Source organism: Phlebotomus papatasi, chromosome 1 (assembly GCF_024763615.1).
Source record: "Phlebotomus papatasi isolate M1 chromosome 1, Ppap_2.1, whole genome shotgun sequence".
Lineage (NCBI taxonomy): Eukaryota > Metazoa > Arthropoda > Insecta > Diptera > Psychodidae > Phlebotomus > Phlebotomus papatasi.
Window position 1 is genome coordinate 84,725,280 of NC_077222.1, and position 22,163 is coordinate 84,747,442.

At 35.8% G+C, this 22,163-nt stretch overlaps 2 protein-coding genes across 2 annotated transcripts; one reads left to right on the plus strand and one right to left on the minus strand.

Moving 5' to 3' along the window:
- Nucleotides 1–11: 11 nt before the first annotated feature.
- Nucleotides 12–22,159, minus strand: LOC129810447 (PAX3- and PAX7-binding protein 1). Its single transcript, XM_055860957.1, has 10 exons — nt 22,002–22,159; nt 18,682–19,773; nt 18,324–18,607; nt 17,787–18,033; nt 13,808–14,466; nt 13,484–13,607; nt 9,933–10,472; nt 732–927; nt 303–629; nt 12–216 (listed from the first exon to the last, which is right to left on the minus strand). The coding sequence occupies exons 2-10, from the start codon at nt 18,920–18,922 to the stop codon at nt 162–164; spliced, it is 2,673 nt and encodes an 890-aa protein (XP_055716932.1). The 5' UTR covers nt 18,923–19,773; nt 22,002–22,159; the 3' UTR covers nt 12–161.
- LOC129810474 (neuroplastin-like) lies at nt 4,612–5,813 on the plus strand. Its single transcript, XM_055861020.1, has one exon. The coding sequence runs from the start codon at nt 4,892–4,894 to the stop codon at nt 5,729–5,731; it is 840 nt and encodes a 279-aa protein (XP_055716995.1). The 5' UTR covers nt 4,612–4,891; the 3' UTR covers nt 5,732–5,813.
- Nucleotides 22,160–22,163: the final 4 nt, after the last annotated feature.

Consider the following 22,163-nt stretch of genomic DNA (forward strand, 5'->3'; position numbering starts at 1 on the left):
CCATACTCAACTAAATGGAAAAAGATTTGTTTAATGTCTTCAAATATCTCTTTTTATACAATGTTGGGAAATTTTTTCTTTAATTTATCTGCAACCAACTAAGTTTAATATTATGGACTTAATTTTTTCCTTTTGTTTTTGCATTCTCTCTATCATATCAGTTACAGTGTAGTATGTAGACTATTTAAAATCTTGACAATTTTCTCCATGGAATCCCTGATAAGAAAAAGAAAAACCACAAAAACCCAATCAAAACAATTTCCTCAAAAAGGATTCTCCAAAAAAAAAAATCAACCACTTACAAATGAATTGGATTTCTCTTATCCAACTGTGTAGCTATATGCTTGAGGTATTGTACAAACATATCCATGCTGGGATTGAAATCACTGCTCTGCGACTGAAGCCAAACTCTCGGCAAAGTGTACACTATCAGGTGTGCTTTGGCAATAGCATCTGTTGGCGTACAGACACGCATCGCAGACAATAAGTAGCGATTGAGGAGTGACGAAATTGCCACCTCCCGCAATGATACATCAGATAAGATGCCCTGCCAACTCAAGATATTCCTAAACAACTTCAATCCACTGCAGAATTGACGCTGGAAAAATGACGTTCTCGCATCTTGGAATCTAAAAATAGTTATCTCGTGATTTTTTTCTTCTACTTCATCAACTTCTCTCTTTTTTTCGCAAATCTGCGAGACACATAAAGGACACAAAAAAAATACTAACTGTTTGGGAAAAATAGGGATGAACACATCATTGTCCAGAGAGGCTTTTATCTTCTCGAGAATGGCATTGAATAATGTTGTGAGTGACTTTGAACATGGTCGAAGAGATGGATATTCATGATAGAGACGATTAATTAACCCCACTAATCGCAGAGTTTGCGATGTTGACAATGGATCCCAGCAATTCTCAATTTGTTCTGTAAATGACAAAAAATACAACAAAAATCGCGAGTGAGTAATGAACACAAAGAAATTTTTCTCCAATCAATGATAAATTTTAATTGCCTTATAGTAGGGGAGATTTTCAACAAGAGTCAACTCGAACTTGTGACTTTAATGTTAGATATACATCAAAAGTACTTTCACTTAAAAGATCACCCTAAATAGCTTAGAAGCCTTAGGAGTAATGCAATTGATTTTAGAACAAAATTTACTACCGGTTCATAACCGATTGGAACTGATTCAGACTTCTCAGAAACTCCAAGACCTTTCCAACAAGCACAAACATGATACCATTTGGTTTAGAAAGACGCTCTCTAGAGCCTTCAAAACTTTTGACCTTGAAAAACCGTTAATAGGAATGATTCAACGGTATTTTCACATACAGTAGACTCTCTCAAATACTGGCATTTGGGACCGAAATGTCACCCGAATTAGAGAGAAATTCGGGCGACAAACTGTTTGAAATACAACGATTTTTTATTCATTTGCATACTAATACTAAGTTTGCATACTTATATTTATGGTAAATTTAGTGAAAACTCCTTAATAATGTAAAATCACATCATGACTAAGACAAACCATGGCATATTTGAGCATATTTGCTTCATTTGATAATAATAACCAAACTAGAAAAATGACAACAATTTTTTTTTCAAATGTAACTGCTGCCCGAATTAAAAAGTAGCCCGATCCTTAAAGAGCCGAATTAGCGAGAGTCTACTGTAATTGTTTGAAAAATCGCACGACGCTTTTTCGAACTATCCCAAAAAACATAGTTTTGGAGAGGAATTGAAGGAGTGTGGGTGTGGAAGTCGACATATAGGGGGTCCCTATAAGTTCCCCAATCTCTATCTCTAACCGTTTGGCCTCCAGGTTTGATGACACCCGGACGAATAACGGACAATCGGGCAACGTGTCGTCAAAAACCTCAGAACTCCAGATCTCCAAAAATTCCCCTAAAATATGATACGTTAAGGTGTCTAGGGGAAAGTGGTCTGCGTTTGAACGCGACAGCCTTTGAATATTTCAATTTTTCTCTTATTTTTCAAAACAAAAATTCTATGTTGTGAACAATAGTCAATACCTACTATTAACTATTTTCTATTAACTTCGATTAACAAAATGGAATTATAGCCTTGGGAAATAAGAGAAAAATTGAAGCATTCAAAGGCTGCAGCATTATTCAAAGGCAGGCCACTTTCCCATATACATTCGGAGCAATTTTGGTCAAAAATTATATTTTTGATAGAATTTTGACGTTTCCGCCTACAGAAATGTAGACGATTTCCTAAGAAATCAATTTTTGACAAAAATTGTTCCCAATAGGTCGAGGACTTTAAGGGGTAAAAACTTTCAAAAACACAGATTATATGTACTACTCTCTCTCTGTGGAGTTCGAGCAGTAAAAAATAACCATTGCGGGGGCGCGAGGAGACGCTATTTAACCCTTTAAGGACGATTGGAACACCGGTGTTCCATAAAGAAAAATATTTTCCTGACTACCTAAAGTTATTTTTTTCCTTATGTTTGTACGTAATTGCAAAGTAGAAGGTTGAAGGAATCTAGGATATTTTTTGCAAGTCTCTAACTATTTGTTATATTGTAAATTTTTAAGCTCAAAAATGACGAATTTTTAAATTCTCATAACGATAACTAATTTTAATTATTTTTTATACTTCCAATTTTTTTTAAGCAAAACTGTTTTGGAAAAAGAATTCAACAATACTCAAACATAATATTTTTCATTAGAGTGAAAATTATCATTTATTGGTATTGTTAGAAAAATTACTTAAATTTTTAGGCTATTTTTGTCCCTATCGCTCATAGAGGTACAAAATACACCGAATCAGACTCTGTTGGATTTTCTATAACTAGATAGGACTTTTACTGATGACTAGGTAGGACTTTTACTGATTTTGTCTATCGGTTTCATTTTTATTGAATATTTTCGGTCCGCAAAAACTGTGTGGTCGTTAAAGGGTTAAGACCCGTCTTAACGGTCGCAGCTTTTACATTCTTGACAAACCATCACAAAAACTTTTTATTTTTACAGTCTTACTATCTAAGAAAAGAACTTATGACACAGAATTCAAATCGGGAAAGAAAGTGAATGAAAATATTATTAAAATCGACGCGATGTCAGACTTTCCGTTCGACACTTCGTATTAAACATGACTTTCTCTTCAACTTTTCATTAAAATGTATAAAAACCAGTCCTTTTTCGACATTTTATCTGTTTTTTTTTTGTCATCCTATAACCACTATCTAGCCAGTCTTTAAAAACTTAAAAAAAAACACAACAAATTTATGAAATAGAATAATGAAATTAGCACTATTAAAACTGGGTATAACAGGATTATTGTAGTGCCTCCGTTATTTGTGAATTAAACAAAACATCAGAAAGGAGTTTAAACGCAAAATTCTCATTATAAGCCTTTTAAAGGTGCATTAAAAGACTTGTCAGACTTGAAAAAATGTAATATTTTTAATATAAATTGAATTTATTTGTTACCTTTTTATAAGAAGTGTTTCTGGGAACCTTGTTCACAGTCTATCGTCTTTATTTTCTCTAAAATAATTTTTAATACTTTTTAAAATTAATAAAAATGTAGACATTGCATTGGTGGCCTATTTCGGCCACCTTCATTTTCATAGTTCCTTGCCCTTCCGGAATTCTTCCAATGTCTCTTACAGATCATCTTACTCGTCAAAGTGACATTTTTTATTATTCTTTTGCATTGTATAATCTGTAGAGTATGCAAAAACTAAAACTTCATTGAAAATCGAGAAACAAAAAATGTGGCCGAAATTACAAGTTGGCCGGAATTTAGCACACTTACCCTAACTGGCTAAGAAATAACACATTTAGATGCGTTTAAAACCGTTCTTTCTAAAAAAAAAAAGCAAGAGGGTTTGTTGGAAGTAATTGACGTATTCCAAGCAACGATACACCAGGTAAATTTCAAAGCATATCTAAGAATTAGAAATTTGGTACATAAAGGCTACGAGATTCGATTGACTCTGTTTCATTTTTCACGTCGGAAACGGACGAATTCGATATGGAAAGTCACATCACAAGGCTCACGAATAGAGAATTATATATTATGCAAGTAAATTCCTCTGACGCAAATAGTGCTATAAAGTTTCTGCTCAGTTCTAAGTCCAATGAATGCCGAGGCTCTACTAGATGGTTCCCCTTCCGATATCAAAGGGGAAGCTTTGAAATTATGATTTTTCACGGATTTTTAAATAAAATTGAGCCTTATAATGATGTAATTTAGCTCCACAAACCAATTGCGAACCTAAATCACATTATATGGCTCAGTTCTATTTGAAAATAGGAGAAAGATCCCAATTTCAAAACTGACCCAAATTCAAAGGTGCTCCACTTCCCCCTAAAAGCAATTCTAAATTTAACGCTTTTTCTCAAGTTTAAGTTCATTTGCAGGACAAAAGAGTCATGACGATTACACAAAGAATTTTATGATAAATGAATCTTATTGTAAATCTCTCTAGACTAGACATTGGAGAGATGCACACTATCGCATCTTTAAGCACAGATCCTAACGTAAATTGTTTGTATGTTTAACAAATTATGTAAAATATATTTCTTCACAATCAGCAGAAAACCTACACATTATATCATGTACCACAGAACAATAAATTTGCTCTTCAAATAAAGTATACAGAGAGAGTAAAAGCGATAAGAGTGCGTCAAATATTCTCATCATTTTATTGTGCAGATCACAAAAAGACCAAAAAAAAAAGAAGCGCATGAAGAATATTTTTCCAGTTCAACTACCATCAGTGATCATCAAACATTCGTACCAGTTAGTTGATTGTTTCTTAGTCTCCTCGTGAGTGAAATATTGGGCTCTGTAATACACTAGGAGGAGGACAAAGTTAGCTGAAGAAACTGTGATTATTGAGAATTGGAGAATGTTCAAGTTATACACGATCTTGATCATTTTGGTGGTGTTAATTACTCAACGAGTTGAATCACAAAATACAACAACAACAACAATAACGAATGCGACTACTCCTACAACCACCATAATTGTGTTCAATATCTATCGACCTCTAGTGCTCTCGTGTAATTTAACACTACCGGAGAATGGAACTCAAGAAGTTAAATGGTACAAAAATGGCACAGCTGTGGAAGATTTGGAGGATATTCAAGGCCGATATCGTGTAATTCCCGAGGAACAGGTCTTTTTCATCGAACAAAGCCATCTTGAGGATCATGGAGAGTACACTTGCCAATACAACACCACTACATGGTTTTTAGAGAAAGAATTTACTGCAGTGGCCAATGTTGCTGCCAGACTCACAAAGAACACCCAAATGATTGAAGGAGAAAATCTCTGGTTACATTGTCGTGTAACCGGAACAAATCCCATTATCAGTTGGATCCTTCCCGATGGCAAAAATACCACAATCACCAATTCAACAGATCGTGTGCAACTCTTTGAGATGGATGGAGTACCAAATTCTGCCCTTGAAATTCTCGATATTCGTCTGGACGAACGAGGAACTTACACATGTGTCGTAAATAATTTGGCCACCGAATTACAGGGCTATCCCCCAGCAATTGCCTATGGATTGGTGAGAGTTCGATCACACTTGGCCCCACTATGGCCAGTATGTGGCATGGCAGTGGAATTTTTCATTCTCTTCGTCGTTCTCTATCTCTATGAGAAATATCGCGATCCCGAAGATGTTGACGATGACAGTGTATGTGACTATATGCCAGCCAAAAGTAAGAGTCGCAAGGATTAAATGTATCCCTTAGGACTCTCCCTCTTTTAGACTATCCACTGCATGTAAATTAATTGACGAAAAATAAATTAAAATGATCCTATACTGGAATTTATTTCGACAATTTCAAGCGTTGCAGGTTAGTCTAATTGCATTTATATATTGGCAAAAAAAAAACAAATGAGCAGTAAAAATTTAAAAAAATAGGCAGTAAATTTACATTAAAAACGGTCGCGGATCAAATGAAAAACTCCCTTTTGCCAAAACCTAAACCATAATTACACTGCTTTGAATTTTCTCGCTATCGACGAAATTTAACTTTTTACTGCTCATTCTTTACAGTCCCCATATAAATAGGTCAACTTTTGAACATCTTAACAATCCCACCTTCTATAATCCTTACAAAATCTCATGTTCTCCGATCAGCCTCAAACTTTACTAAAGAAATTTGATACATAAAGGCTACGATATTCAATTTGATTGACTCTGTTTCATTTTTCAAGTAAATTCCTCTGACGCAAATAGTGCTATAAAGTTTCTGCTCAGTTCTAAGTCCAATGAATGCCGAGGCTCTACTAGATGGTTCCCCTTCCGAAAATGTGTTTGGTCACTTTATGATCACCAATATGAGGCACTAATAGACTTTCCCGGCCGTCTGTCTGTTCGTCCGGCTGCTCTTTTGAGCTTAATAACTCCCAACCAAACTAATGCTCTACACACACTTACGACTTAAGCCGAGAAACGGATTAGTCAGAAATTGATGGAAATGTAATTTAATAATTATTTTAATTAGAATTAGGTTAAGTCGCCTCTCGGCTTTAGTCGTAAGTGTGTCTAAGACATAAAACAAATATCGATTTGCGGTTTTCGGAAAAGATTATCGGTTGAAAAATGCAACTTAATGCATGAACCCCCTCCCCCTCAAAACCCCAAGCCAACTTTCAACCATTTTTAAAACCTCTTTTTTTTTTGTTTTTTTAATGAATTAGCCCCTATGGCATAGATCGGGTTCAAATTTTGGTATGGTAGACAGGCTTAAGACCTAAGGCTTAGTTACATGTGACAGGCCGGCTCCAAACCTGAGGCTAATGCCCCTAATGCCAGTACCTCGCTAAGATAGCTTTGTTGATGATTTATAGGAGCTTCAAACCATCTGGCTTAACTCCTCTAATTAATTATCAAGCATAATTTTTAAGGAAATTATTGTTTAGTATTGAATATTAAGGGCAAATGATTCATTAGATTTTGAAAAATTAATTTAATTGCTTGTTTTTAAGATTTTGGAGATCTTCGGGAACTGGGCTAAACCTTCAGTCTGAAGCCGGCATTAGGATGAGCCAGATACCTTTAAGCGGTCTTCAGACAAGAGGTTTAGCTCAGTGCCTGAAGGCATCAAGATCCTAAATAGCGAGCAATTTCATTGCTTTTTGAGAACCTAATAGGTCTTTCATCTTTAATAATCAAATCCTAAGTAAAATTTTGCGAAAAATCGTGATTGGTAAGAAATCAGAAAAGTTAAGCCGTATGGCTAAGTCTTAAAGACCTAAATTGAAACTTTGTGCTAAGATTCTGACAATATTGGAATCTGTAAAATAACATTTTCCGAAAACTTAAACGAAGTCCGTTTTCAAGTATTTGGGAGGAAGTGGGGAACCTTTGAAATTGGGATTTTTCACATATTTTTAAATAAAATTGAGCCTTGTTGTGATATAATTTAGCTGCACAAACAGATTGAGAAACTAAATTCCGTTATGATATTGCTCAGTTCCACTTGAACATAGGAGAAAAATCCCAATTTCAAAGGTGCCCCACTTCCTCCTACACAAAAATACTTCTCTCTTGAGTAATGATGGGGTAATTTGGAATAATGTTTAATTTGGAACTTTGAGAACTATGAGATCAATAAGCCTCTAACAAAACACTAAATCTTCGTTTTAACGAAGACTCTACTAAGTTTTTGGGCTTGGCTACACAGGATCAGATCTTTTCAGACTATGACTTAAGCGCTAATTCTCTGTTATAAATCTCTAGCCTGAAGCCCGTATAATACGGACTTCGGACCTACGCCTACGGCTTAACTATATGGCTTAACTGCTATAATTTTTTATTAGTCAAGATTTATGAAAAATTTAAATTGGGATCGGATTTCTAAGAGAAAAACATCTTTTGGATTCTGTAAAACCAATAAAATTGGTTGCTATTTTAAGATTTTGGAACCACTGTGAACTGTGTTAGACCTCTAGTCTGAAGTCCACTTAAAATTCTCTAATTTCTTATTAGGTAAGGTTTTTGAGATAATTTTGACTTAGGATTGGACATTTAGGGCAAATGAAACATAGGATTTTGAAAAATAAATAAAATTGTTTGTATTTTAGGAGAGATTCTGGGACTTTCGGAATCTGGACTAAACCTTTACACCCTGAAATCCACCTGACCCTTAGAGCTTTCAATTAAAAAAACCCTTAAGCCGATTCTGATTGTCAGAATTCAATCAATGAGGGCATTTTAGAAAGGTCTCATGACTAGGGCTAGGGCCGCTATTATTAAAAAATAATTTCCAATTTTCTAAGTTAATTAGCTCCGGCCCTGTGATATGGATCACTCTGAAATTACTTAAGAGTCTCGAACACCTCTGACTGACCCGAGTTGTAAGGGGTCAAAGTTAAAAAAAATTGACCGCCCTTCTAATTAACATTTTGACTTATATTTGAGTGTTTCAATGAGTGCTTTAAGATAATATTTCAAAAATTCACCAATATACTAGTGCCGCGGCAGCATAAAAATTCAAACTAATATTTCTCAAAAACGCCATTGTACAAGTTTGTCAAATTTTAGAGTGTCGTACTTCGAAAAGTCACGGGACTTTTTCTGTGGTTTCAATAGAATCGGAGATATGGGGAGTCAAAGTTCACGAAATTCAAGACGCCAGATCTCCGGTACTATGTGATCGAATTTGATGAGTGAGAGCGTAAACAAAAGCTCTCACAAAACACTAGAATTTTCTAAAACATTTCAATCTCGTAGGACTAACACATTTCGTTCGTATACGTAAAACCCGTTGAGTCATTCCTAATATCGGTTTTTCAAGGTCAAACTTAAAATTGGGTCTAAAGAGCGTATTTTTCAAAAGAATGAGGTCAAGTTTGGGTTCACTAAAAAATTTCTAACGAAACTATCATTTCCAATAGATTATGAATCGGTTATGAATGGAAACGAAATTTTTATCCCAAAATTAATTGTATTAATCCTCAGTTATTTTGGGTGATCTTCTAAGTGATTTATAAGTCGGTACAAATCAGTTGTGAACCGGTAAACTTTAGAAGAAATTGCCCAGTGGGAAAGTTCTACGAAATCCGTAAACTCGCACACCCTACTTTTTTCGTTCACGTAAAAAGCAAATTTAAAAACAAAATAAGCTCAATTATCTCGACTCCTGAGCAACCAATAAAATCAAGTTCTTTGATAAAATTACAGAAGATAATCGGAAAATGTATCATTTATCTGTCGGTTTCTCTGAATCCCAGATATTTAAGCTAAAATAAAAAAGTAGAAGTATTTCACGAATTCTCCCTAAAATTATTGCATAACATTTCTCAGCTTCAGCTCTAAATGCATTCCGAGTTGGCTTACGTTAAGAATTACTCTTACAATAAATTCATTTACGCTTATTACTAATTATTTTCATGATTTTCTCTTCTATACTCAAAAAAACAGCATTTTCTTGCATTTAAAATACCAATAAAATAGTGTTGTAACTTTTTTCAAAGTCCAAAGGATAGTTATAAATAATATGGTAAAATATATTAAGCATTGTCAGTCAGTGACCTTTAATAACTCCTTAATAAAAATTTAGAAATTACCAACAGACTCAGAGAGTTATCTCTTAAAACCTTTTAGATTCTTTTTCAAAATGAAACACATTACGTCAAAACCAAATCAGTTTTGTCAAATTTACTCGAAAATCAGGAATATACTATAGATACCCTCTAACATGTTTTAGTTGAAGAAAATGGGGCAAAATGTTCTTAGTTCTCTTAGTACAATGTGGTATAAATTTATCTTAAGTCGAATTGAGAGGAATGCGGCACAATTTTCGCTTTTATGACAGCCACATAAAACTCATCACTGAGAAATATATAATAAACCTTGAGTTGACGGAGTTCCACTGATGGTACATTTTTTTTGAGCATAGGACAGAGAAAAAATGTAAATTTTAACTCACCTGTCAACTTGGGTAGGATGATCTTCTCTACGAGTACTGGTACCAGTGTGACATCAGGATCTATTGAAAGGGTTTCCTCTGTCTCTGTCTCTGAATATGCATACATCATACACGCTGAATACCATGGACTCTTCTCAATGTCTGGACACTGATCTGCAAGTGGACACCATGTGACCATCTGCAGACGTATCAGTTGACCGAGTATTTTCGGTAGACACAGACTAACGTAGGCATCTCTGTAGGCAGATGCATCTGTTTGTTTCCACGAATGGAACTTTGAGAGAATTTCCTGAATTTGGCAAAATTCATCGGCGACATCGGAGAAAAGGGCTTCAGCCTCATTGGACACCTGTTCCAATTGCAACAGATACTGGGCCAAATCGTGATCAGAGATCTCATCATCACTGGACATCCCATCCAAATGACTCTCGTTCATGCTGCTCCGCTCTCGATCTCGTCGACGACGCGTCCGACGTCCTTCTCTCTCCGCTGCTCGCCTAACATGCTCTTCATCCTCACCTTTCCGACTACTTCCAGGCTCTGTAATTTTTTTTTATTAAAAAAGACCCACAGTGAGTTGAATTATTGATATGATACAGGACTTGTTGTACCTGGGGTCGAGGAGACCTTTCCATCGACCCTAAAAACCCTGATTAAATTTAAGCTATAAATGAATAGCAGTCTAATACGGGCTTCAGACTTAAGGCTTAGCCATCTGGTTTAAGTCCTCTAATTCCTTATCAGGCACGATTTTTTAGGAAATTGTTATTTAGGATTGGGTATTGATGACAAATGTAGCATTTGATTTTGAAAAATCAATAAAATTGCTAGTTACTTAGTTTTTTGAGACCTTCGGGAACTGGTCTAAACCTCCAGTGTGAAGCCGGCATAACCTAACTTGAATGTTTACTGTTTTAGATAATAATTTTTTTGGAAAAAAATATTTTAGTAAATTATCGGTTTAAAAGAGTGGTACGTGTAATACAGATTTTCTGACTGGAGGTTTAACACACAGTTCCTGAATGTCTTGAGATCCTAAATAAAAAATGTTTTAATAGCTTTTTTTTTGTAATCTAATTACTCTTATTTACTATAATTACTATTTACTTCTGTATAATCCTAAGAAAACTTTTCCAACAAAATCTTGTTCGATAAGACATTGAGAATTTTTTCTGTATAACTAAACTTTAGGATTGAGCCAATATAATCAAGCTCCAATGGCGAAGCGTTCTGAGCGTTCTGAGGCAACACCGGAAACTAGTTGGAGCACTGATAAGTTAGTAAGAAAATTTGCAGTTTGGGTCAGTCAAAAAATCAAGTTGATCGATCAGTGAATAATTTTAAATTCCCGTAAAATCTTTTACTGCTCGAGAGACCACTTTTCTCAACAAATCTTCGCGTTTCAGACAATTTCTGAGAAATGCCGTCACGCTGTTTCTCCGTCTGTCCGTCCGACTGTTGCCAGCTCTAGAAGCCAAGTGGTTAGAGATAGAGACTTCTGACCTAAGAGAGACCCCCCTCATAAGTCGACCCAAGGATCGTTAAGATGCTCCTCATTTTTCCCCTTCAAAACCATATATTTTTGAATTACTGAAAAACGTGTATTGCGATTTTTTTTCATTTTTGGATGTTTTTTTTTTAGAGATTACCCAGGCGGACAATTGACTAATGTGTGAAAATACCGTTGAATCATTCCTAAAACCGGTTTTCCAAGGTCAAAGGTTAAAAAAGGGTACAGAGTGTATTTATCAGGCAGATGGGGTCATGTTTTGAGCTCGTTGGAAAGGTCTTAGAGTTTCCGACAAAACTGAACCGATTCCAATCGGTTTTGAACCGGTTCATAACCGATAACTAATTTTTATTCGAAATTCAATTTATTAGTCTATTATTTCTAGTATATAGTTATTTTGGGCAATGTTTTGAATAATTTATGTAGGATAGTCAATAGATGGCGAAATCCGCGCGAAAAATCGAGGAGCGACCAGAGACGGAGAGAAGAAAATTTAGTTTAAGACGAACCGCGACGCGAGTAAGACGTAATATAAAATTGGTGGGTGATTAACAAATTATATTTCCCTCCTACGAAAAAACTCTTTATTTATAAATCCGGTTCAAATCGGTTGTGAACCGGTAATGAATCGGTTATGAACCGATAAGTAATTTTTGTCCGAAAATCAATTTTATTACTCTTCAAATTATTTTGTAGGATCTTTCCAGTGATTTACAAATCGGCTTAAGTCGATTGAGAACCGGTAAACGGTAAATGATGCGAAAGTTGGGGATATCATCTAAGTCACGGGTTCGAGCACTTCACAAAGTACATTATAATCCCTCGATTATGAGTTATATTACGAATCCTTCCCCCTGAAGAGGTCGTACTTTGGTACAATTTTCGAAGTCTGAAGTTTCCAGTTTTTTTTTTGTCATTGGAACCTAAATAAGATTCAAGCTGATTATCGAGAATATTATTTAGCTCATTTAGCTTGTAAAATTTGGCAGTAAAGGATTGGGTAAAAGAAATTTATGTAAAGGACCTCTAATTGATTATCCCAAGCTCTTACTTAGTGTACGAGAGTTTAGGATCGTCACTCTCAAATGTTGTAGGTAGGCTAAATATTTTTGAAGATCAGCCTGTGTCTATTTGGGCCCTTACGCTGTTTGTTCGTCTGTCCGTCCGGTTGTCGCCACTTCTACAGGCCAAATGGTAAGAAATAGCGAGTCGGAACCTTCGGGAGACCCCCCATAAGTCAACTTTGGGGCCATTATCGTGCCCCTCAATTTCCCCTCACTCCTTCTCTTCCATCCCAAAACCATATTTTTGGGATTTTTTTCATTTTTGGGTATGTTTTAGAGATTCATTCCTAATAACGGTTTTTCAAGGTCAAAGGTTAAAAAGGTATTAGAAAGTGCAATTTATCAAAAGAATGGGTCACATTTGGGCCCATTGGAAAGGTCTTGGAATTTCCGATAAAATTGAACCAGTTCCAAACGGTTTTGAGCCGGTAATAAACCGGTTCAGGGCACTGAATGAGTCAAGTGGTAGAGAATTCGCTCTATGATGCAAGTGTCCCGGGTTCGAATCCCCTTTAGGTCATCAGGAATTTTTCTAGCGTTAAAGGTGTTCGGAGGATTGCATCCAGTGGCGTATTTTAAAAATGACTTCATAAATTGACTCACAATGATACGCAAACTTGCATAATTGTATGTGCTTAATTCCGTCAGGTGCATAATCCCGAAGTGCATAATGCCGGGACTTTGTGTAATTTGTAAGGAGCTAATTAATTCAAAAATATGAAAATTTTATTTCCAATATTTCTAGTACATTGCTCAAATGGGTTAATTTGCCAGATTTTTTTATTAACTTCTTAGCAAAATTGCATTTAGGTTGAATAAATCTAGAATATTTTGGTCGGAGCTTGATTAATTCATGAGCTAAGATATTTTTCTTAAAAAAAATCGTGAAATTGGCTAGGTGCATTATTTTACAGTCCGGAAAGAGTTTTAAAGTGAAAGTAGGTTAAAAATAATAAATGTAAAGAAGTTAAACTTACTTGAAGAATCTGATATTTCCTTTGCCTGGTCACGAATATCCTGTCGACGTCTCTCAATCAAGTAATTTGCATGCTTCGCCATCAGCCCAATTGCCTTCTTCTCCAGCTCCACAATTTGAGGAACCTGTATTTCAGACAAATCAATCCAATCAGCCCGAGCAGCAATTACAAAATGTCGTGATTTATTTTGGGGATGGCAGCAGAGGGATATGCACATGATTGAACAAAAAATTTAGGGCAAAAAAAACATAAAAGAATTTGAGAATGGATAGAAAAATTGAAAGCAAATATCGTCCAGACAGGTACTGAGTGAGAAAATATTACCTTTTCGTCTAAGCATTCAACCAAGTCTGAGACATACCCACGTAATTCTTGATAGAATCGATATTTGGCTGCAGCAGCGGGTGCTTTTTGTTCACAATCTAGTGCTTCAATCTTCATCATTTTCATCTCTGTCGTCATTTCCTCAATATCCCGCGTATGCTTAGCATTGAGATCTACCACTTGGGTCAATCTCTCCCTGACTTTTTGCAGGATTTCTTGAGGCATTCTCGGTCCACTTGTTTTGCTCTCGCTCTTTGCCGTAGCCGAAAGCATCTGCTTTGGATTTTCCAGGCAATTTCTTGCATATGCCTGCTCAAGGAGAGCTCCTGTGGACATATTTTGCTCAGGTGCTACGACACTCGCCGGCTGGATCATGTATTGCGAGAATACAGATTCATTCTGTGCCAGAGCCAATTGAGTCCCCGTGACACCTTTGCGTATCTGCTGATTTTCCCATTCATTTATCTCCAAATCCGAATCATCGGACATTTCTTGCTGTACTGAATAGAATTTCTCTCGACGCTCTTCGCGTTCTTTAACACCCGTTATCGCTGACATATCAATGCGTTCTTCCTCCTCAGAGCCATCATCATCGGGATTTTCCTCAGAACGACGTGGCTTGACCTCTTCGGGTTTCTCCTCAACGGGAATAAATTCACCTTGAAAAAAAAAGCCAGTGATAAGCCTAGATCAGCTTATAGAGGTGTGATTCCTTCGTTGCAAATTCGGATTGTGGCAAACTTCAACGATATTTATACATAAATAATGCAAACTTCGTTTAAATTGTATATAACTTATTATTGTTATTAATGAGGAAAATTGGAAGGGAAATGCATAAAAGTGTCTGAAAATCTTTAAAGTCGATTATCTCGGAAACTATGAGAGATAGAGGCCTCAAACATTACGTCCATTTAGAGCCTCTTTCAAGCTTGATATGTGCAAAATTTCACTTGAAAATGAAAAAAAATAGATGAGAAATGCATAAAAGTGTCTGAAAATCTATAAAGTCGATTATCTCGGAAACTATGAGAGATAGAGGCCTCAAACTTCACGTCCATGTATAGCCTCTTTCAGGCTTGATATGATATGTGCAAAATTTCACTTGAAAATTAAGAAAATTGGATGAGAAATGCATAAAAGTGTCTGAAAATCTTTAAAGTCGATTATCTCGGAAACTATGAAAGATAGAGGCCTCAACTTTACATTCATTGAGAACCTCTGTCAGCGACCCGAGAAAATCGCTCCCCGCGAAAATTCACGAAAAAATTCGCGCCCCGCGAAAATCATCGAAAAAATTCGTGCCCCGCGAATATCTACGAAAAAATTATGCGACCCGCGAAAATCCGCGAAAAATTTTACGCCCCACGAAAATTCGCGAAAAATTACGCGACCCGCGAAACTCAGCGAAAAATTACGTGCCCCGCGAAAATCCGCGAAAAAATTCGCGCCTCGCGAAGATCCGCGAAAGACATCGCAGATCGTGAATTGTATATCGTCGGTTCCGAAAAAGACTATTGTAAGTCTAAAATGCAACTTTTCAGGAGAGAAGTTTAAAGTTTGAGATACAATATTAAACTATAAAAATTTTACTGCAATTAGTTTACATATACTTTTTGCATTATATCGTAGAAAAATGTAAGTTCTTCCCCATGAAACATGTTCCACGATTGTAGTTTTAGTGGAAAATGCAAAAAATGCGTATTTATTAATGTTTTTTGGAAAATTTAAAAAAAAGTCAGAAAAATCTGTAATGTATCTCGACTTATCATAATCTAGCTCGGAATTTTTAACAAGATGCATGTGATAAGTCGACACAACATACAATACTATAATTTGGAAAAAACATAAGAACTCGGTAATTTAAAATTACTTACAATAGAAATATTATTTATATTGAATTTGATATTACCGATTTATTAAAAATATAAATGGATCCTAATTTCAACAATTTAATTTAAATTTTGTAGCAGCAATACGAATGATTGACTGGCAAGTTTCCTGAAATTTGAAGCCACTTTCTCATACTCCCACTTAAGTTTATATGGGATTTTTTTTGTACTCGCGACCTTTGCGCTAAATATCCAAAAAGTGAAAAGTTTTTCCGTATTATAAGATACCTTACCGTATGGAGGGATAATACTAAATTTTTGTTTAAATACATTTTTTCCTCGGAGCATTGTGAACAGATTCCGAGATCAATTTAGGAAATTGGCTTCAAATGGCTCCATAAAAAAGGTCAACTTGCCAGGTGCTTTTAAAACACATATTAAAATTTCCATGAGAAAAGGTTAAATCAAAAGAAAAGTAAAGTCAACAAAATAGTCAAATATCCAGAAACCTTAATACTTTTCATATTTTAGAAAGATTGCTGGAGAAAATAATTTAATAAATACAAAGAACTGAATTCAAGATACAAATTTCATTTATAAACCTTATATATAAATTTGATTTGTCTATCACATAAGATCACATCTTTATATTTTTAATGCGTTCTTTTCCAATTTTTTGAATTCACAGATAAAATTGTTATCTACTATTTTTTGTGAAATTATAAATTATTACATGGTCAAATTAAATTAATTTTTGCATACAAATTTTCTTCAAATTTTTTTTAAAAAACTTTTTGACTATTTTGATAATGGCAAATTGATAATTGACTTCGCGTTAAATTTATAACCTCTTGTTTACATGAAATTATGATTTACAATAGTATTACCATGCAAACGCTCGGATTTTACTCTATAAAACTCCAAGTTATAGTATTGTAAGTCGTTTTGCAATACGAAACTTATCAAAATTTCCGCGCAGAATTATTGTAAATCGCAAATTTTCCTAATTTTTCCTATTATAACATGAGTTACAATACCGAAAATTTTCTCGATTTTTTTACAGATTAAAGTATTGTAAACTTTTTTGCCATAATTAAAGAATAAATATTTTCCGGTGAATACAATTGTTACTCATTTTACAATAATATTGTTTCGAATAGGTTCGAAAAATGCTCCGAACTATTTTTAGTTTTTTTTAGTAACTTTAGCGGGAAGAAATTAATCAACATAAAATTTTGTGGGGAATGTAGATCTAAGGTTTCTGCATCCAATGATACCATCTTTTTATACTACTGCACTGAGAGAAATCCGAAAAAGTTAAAATAACATTTCGGAAATGTTAATTTTATCCTGCATTATTGATCCGAAAACGGTGTAAATATTACCCTTTTTAGGTGTATTGGGGGTTAAAGTTACCCTTTTTTCATGTTGATTTTACCCTCAAAAGGTGTAAAACTAACATTAAAAAATGTTGATATATTTTTACACCTAAAAAGTGTTAAAATTATGAGGGAAAAAAGTTAATCGCACCCCCTTTTTTTCTCAGTGTGTAAGTAGACTTACAATAGTCTTCTTCGGAACCGACGATATATGGGGAAAGCTTGTCCGATGCCGCTTCTCCCGCTTTTTTTCCAGCCTGACGCTAATAGCAAATTTTCTTAAAATTGAAATCTTTAAAGTCAAATATCCCGAGAATCGTTCGAAGAATGTCTTAATTTCTTTTTTTTTAAATTGGTCTAAATTTTCTGGACTACAACATAAACATAAAAAATTCAAAATCGCATGCTTAGATTTCGAAATAAACAACAAAACGTGATTTTTAACCGGTTTTTCAAAAAACTAATAGCACAGAAATCGTCGTACGCGCGCGTATATTAAAAAAAAAAATGAAGATATCTCTATCCAATCCAGAGATATTGCGTACTACGGACGGCCGGCCGGACGACAGCCGGACCCGAAATTGCCGGCTTATGATTTTCGGCATCAGGGATGTTCAAAACATATACCCTGTAAATTTCAGCTCGATCGGAGCACTTTGAGAAAATCCGAGGATTACAATAGGTGTGATTAAAAGGAATCACACCTAAAACCCAGGATGTCCTTAATTAAAAGTAATTCTTTATTGAAAACAATACCCTGGGGATTCTTACCTAATTCTCTGGCTTTCTGCCTCCTCTTCCTGGCTGCATGAATCATGGCAGCATCAGGAATTTTTCCACTCTCCAGAACTTTCTTAAAGGTGTCCAGAGGAGTGAATTTGTGATTTCCTGGTTGAGAATCCTTCTTATCTTTTTCGCTGGCTTCATCCTCGTCTGATGACATATCATCACGTCCAGCACAGAGAGCAGCTCGTCCATTGAGCACCATCCCATCGGGTTCGGTTTTCTTGATGACGAGCTACAGATGAGAAAGATAAAAGGAAATATTTCAGAATACCATCGCAATAAAAGATGAAAATCTGAAAGAGAGAGATCTCGATAAATCAGCTGGAGAGGCTAGAAATAAATCAATAAATTCCTATTGATTTATTTTTAGCCTCATCGAAGCAACAAAAAGATAGTGCCAGTGGTCTTTTTGATATCAAGTGCATTTTTAGACACTCGGGGCAATCAATCAAATTTTTTGGGGTAAAATCTTTTGCACAAATCCATTGGAAAAATGTAGAAAATTGATAATAATAACCTTACCACAAAGTCGTCTGTGCGTATTTCGGTTTGGATACTATTGGAATTATCTTTTAATTCCATTTTAATTTTTTCTTTGCTATTTAACTCGTAAGGAGTTCTGTTGGATGACACTGAGGGAGATTCCGTGGTTGGTGGTGCCAATGCACTCGTTCGTTGATGTCCGGAAACCGTGGATGAACTGTCATTGCCCTGGCGGTTCTTCTTGCGACGTTCTTTGTCCAACATCTTCATGACCTTTTTGCTTTGAGAGGATTTCTTCACTTGGAAGACCTCCTCGCCTTCCTCTGCATCCCGGAAAAACACAATAAATAGAGATGTTTTTCTTTTTCTGGGGCTCTATTTGACATTTGCAACAAACCTTCTTCATCGAAGCTCAAGAGCGTTGGTTTTGCTGCTCCCCTGTCTTTACTCTTGTCCTTGTCCTTCTTGTGCTTCTTCGGGTGACTACTGTGGTCATTGCTGCTGATATTCTTGTCGGAATTTGATTCCTTCTTGACACAGAAACTGTCTCCATTGTTTTCAGGATCATTCTCATCGTCCTCGTAACTTCCAAAAACACGTCGCTGAATTGGCTTCTTGGGCTTGCGAAACAGAGACATCTTCACAGGGAAAGTCTCCTGATAGCTCCTTCAACACAATTCACTTCTTTTGTAGCCCACAAAGTAGCAAAATTAAGAGTTATTCTGCATTTTTCTGCAACCGTCTCAAAATCGTTCACTGCAGAATTTTCTAATGGCGGCGTCATGGCGTAAAAAACATCGACACCCAATAAAAAATGTGGAAGGCAATTCCGACAACTCCAAAATTTCACGGAATTTTTCCGTTTTACGGAATATTTATTTCATAATCAAATTCACAAGATTTCTTTTATAAATAATGTGGAAAATATGGAAAACCTTTGAGCATATTTCAATATTTCAGAGAATTCAAATAAATTTTTTTAGCAAAAAAAGACAAAAACGCTGGCCAACTTCGGTGGTTTTCAAAGGAAACGCCGGAATCATTTTTTTCACGCGGCCGTGAATCCTTGAGACTTGTAATACATACGAAGAAGGATACGCTTAGTTCTGGCAAAGTCTGGCTTAATATGACGACGAATAATCCCAAGCAGATCATTGGTACATGCTGTTGATAATTCATGTTTTATAATCAATTCCGCTATATCGACTTCAAATGGAGTTATCTCTCGGTCTTCAAAAGTTTCATCTTCGTCATTTTCGTCTTCATCAGTGCTGCTAATACTCCTAGATGAATTATTAGCAGCGTTATCAGTATCATCATAAGCCACCGTCGGTGAAGATGCTTCTGAATCCGTCTCAAATTCTTCTAGAAATTCAATGTTCTCATCTTCAACACTGCTCTCGTTTTCAAGGGAATCATCTTGATGCCAAAGGCTAGGATGGTCTGTATTTTCTGCTTTTGATAACATTTTTCTTGCGTTTACGTCTTCCTGGAACTTGTAAATATTTAGGATTAGAATGTTTTACTTTTAGACTAGCTGACAATCAAAATTCTTATTAAATTTTGCACTAAGTTCGAACTAAACTTGTAATGCTTAAAATTAGAGATTACTTATGATCTGAAGGAACAAGTTTTGTTTAGGAAATACAGGGAAACCAGGGAAAATGTTCGATCACAATATGGCAGCACTTCAAAAAGCGGGTAAACTGATCGATTATGACGTCATTATATGTTTCGTTAAATAAAAGTGAATCATAAACCTAAATCAGCTTATTGTAGATGAGATTCTTAAAAATCCAAAGTGGCTTCTTAGTTAGACCAATTAATTATTTAGTGTGTTTCTTTTTTACAGCGAAAAGTCCTTTGAATGTGCAACAATTTCAATAAATGTAGAAGCAATAAAACCCGACATAAGCAACAAAGGCAAAATTCCCGCTCTTTCGAGACAATAGTCTCCATCCCAGGACCAGAACCTCTGAAGGTGGTGAAGACGACTGTCAAGCGAGTATCTTGTAGGACCATTATAGTAACGAATAGGCATGCAAGTAGATAAAGGGTTGGCGGACCGTCGTGCAGTGCAGACGTGTTTAGGGATAGCTCCTCGCGTACAGTCTGGGGCCCACCCCAGTTTGTTCACAAGTCGATCCATTTCCTATTTAAATAAAGTGTTATTCCGCATTGCCCCCACATAATTATATATTATTCAAGTCAAGTGCAAATTTGGACACTATTTTTAGCCTCGCGATGGAAGCATTATGGTGCTATTCCAATGAAAAAGTGGCCATGTCTGTTCTCATACGTCATTTCAAGGAAAATAACGAGTAGAAAATTTTAATGCTGCTCGTCGACTTTTTACCACTGAGAATTCACGGAAAAACTCTTGGAAAACCTGGGAAAACCCGCGGTTGAAGCTAAAGTTGCCAAATCTCGGCCATCCAACTGCATCACGCCACCAGGCTGACATGGCAGGTTACTCCACAGTTTATGGCATTGTGATCGGGTAAAAGCTTGCCTGGAGGGAATATTCGAATTCGGATTTCGGTTGAACTTTTCTTTTGTGTCGGTTCCTGTCATGACTAGGGTAGAGTAAGTACTTTTCGCCACCTTAAGGTTTGACACCCTTATAATTCTTACACTTTTTTGTCGAAATAAAATGAAATTTTGTGTAAAAGTGCTTTGAAGCACTGTCTCTCTATTGAACCAGGAGACTTTCCGGGAACTTTTGAGTATCTGGTTGAAAAAGTACATTTCCTTCAACAATGCATGTTTCAGTACTTTTCGCCACAGTAAAAGGTATATTACAGAAAAAACGTTATAACATTAAATAATTTTCAACATTTTGGCAAAAGTGTCAATAGGGATTCCCTGTCGAACAGACGTTCCTCCGACAAAGAATTACGAAAAAAAACAAGAGGAAGTACAGCGAATTTGAACAAATTTGCTATCAAACGTGAAAATCATCAACAAAATTTTGCGCCCGATTGAAAAAGAGCCGATTGAGCGTGAGTCTACTGTAGTCTGTAGACCAAAAGTTTAAATTTTCACCGGGAAAGTGTTTTAGCCACATTATACAAGGGGTTATTCATAAGCAAGTTGAGTGGCTCGAGTTCCCGGTTCCCCGAAAAAAAAATGTATAGGTTCCCTGAGTTCCTCGTGAGTTCCCTGAAAAAATTGTGAGTTCCCCGAGTTCCCTGAAAAAAAAAATACATGGGTTCCCCGGGTTCCCTGAAATAATATATGGGTTCCCCGTGAGATCCCTGAAAAATGTATGAGTTCCCCGGGTTCCCTGAAAAAAATATAGAGTAGACTCTCTCTCAAATGGGCATTTGGGGCGAAATATCATCCGGTTTATTGATAAATTTGGGCGTCAAACCCTTTGTAAATTCCACAAAAAGCGCTCAATTATAAAGAATCACAATAAAATAGGAAGAACTACAGCGAATTTGAGCAAATTAGCTTCATAATTAAATGTGAAAATTGTCAACAACATTTTTCGCCCGAATGAGAAAGAGCCGATTGAGCGAGAGTCTACTGTATAGGAATCCATGGATTCCCTGGTCAGATTAGCTCGAATTCCCCGAAATGAATTACCCCTTGATATTTTGTGGTCAGGAGTGCAGAAACACATTTTGGCAAAGTTTGAGGCCGATCCGAAGGACATGAGATTTTGTTAGAAATATATTTTATAATAGTGCATGGGATTGTTAAGAATCTTACCCAGAATTTGAACACACACTTGGTCTATTTCAATAGGATTTTTAAACAAAGTTGCTGCGCTGGACTTGTTTGTTCTTGTCTCGTTCAAGATCATTACTGTTTCCAGCTTCAAAAAATTGAATTGCCTGGTCTGATGGACATTCCAATGGACATGTCCTCTGA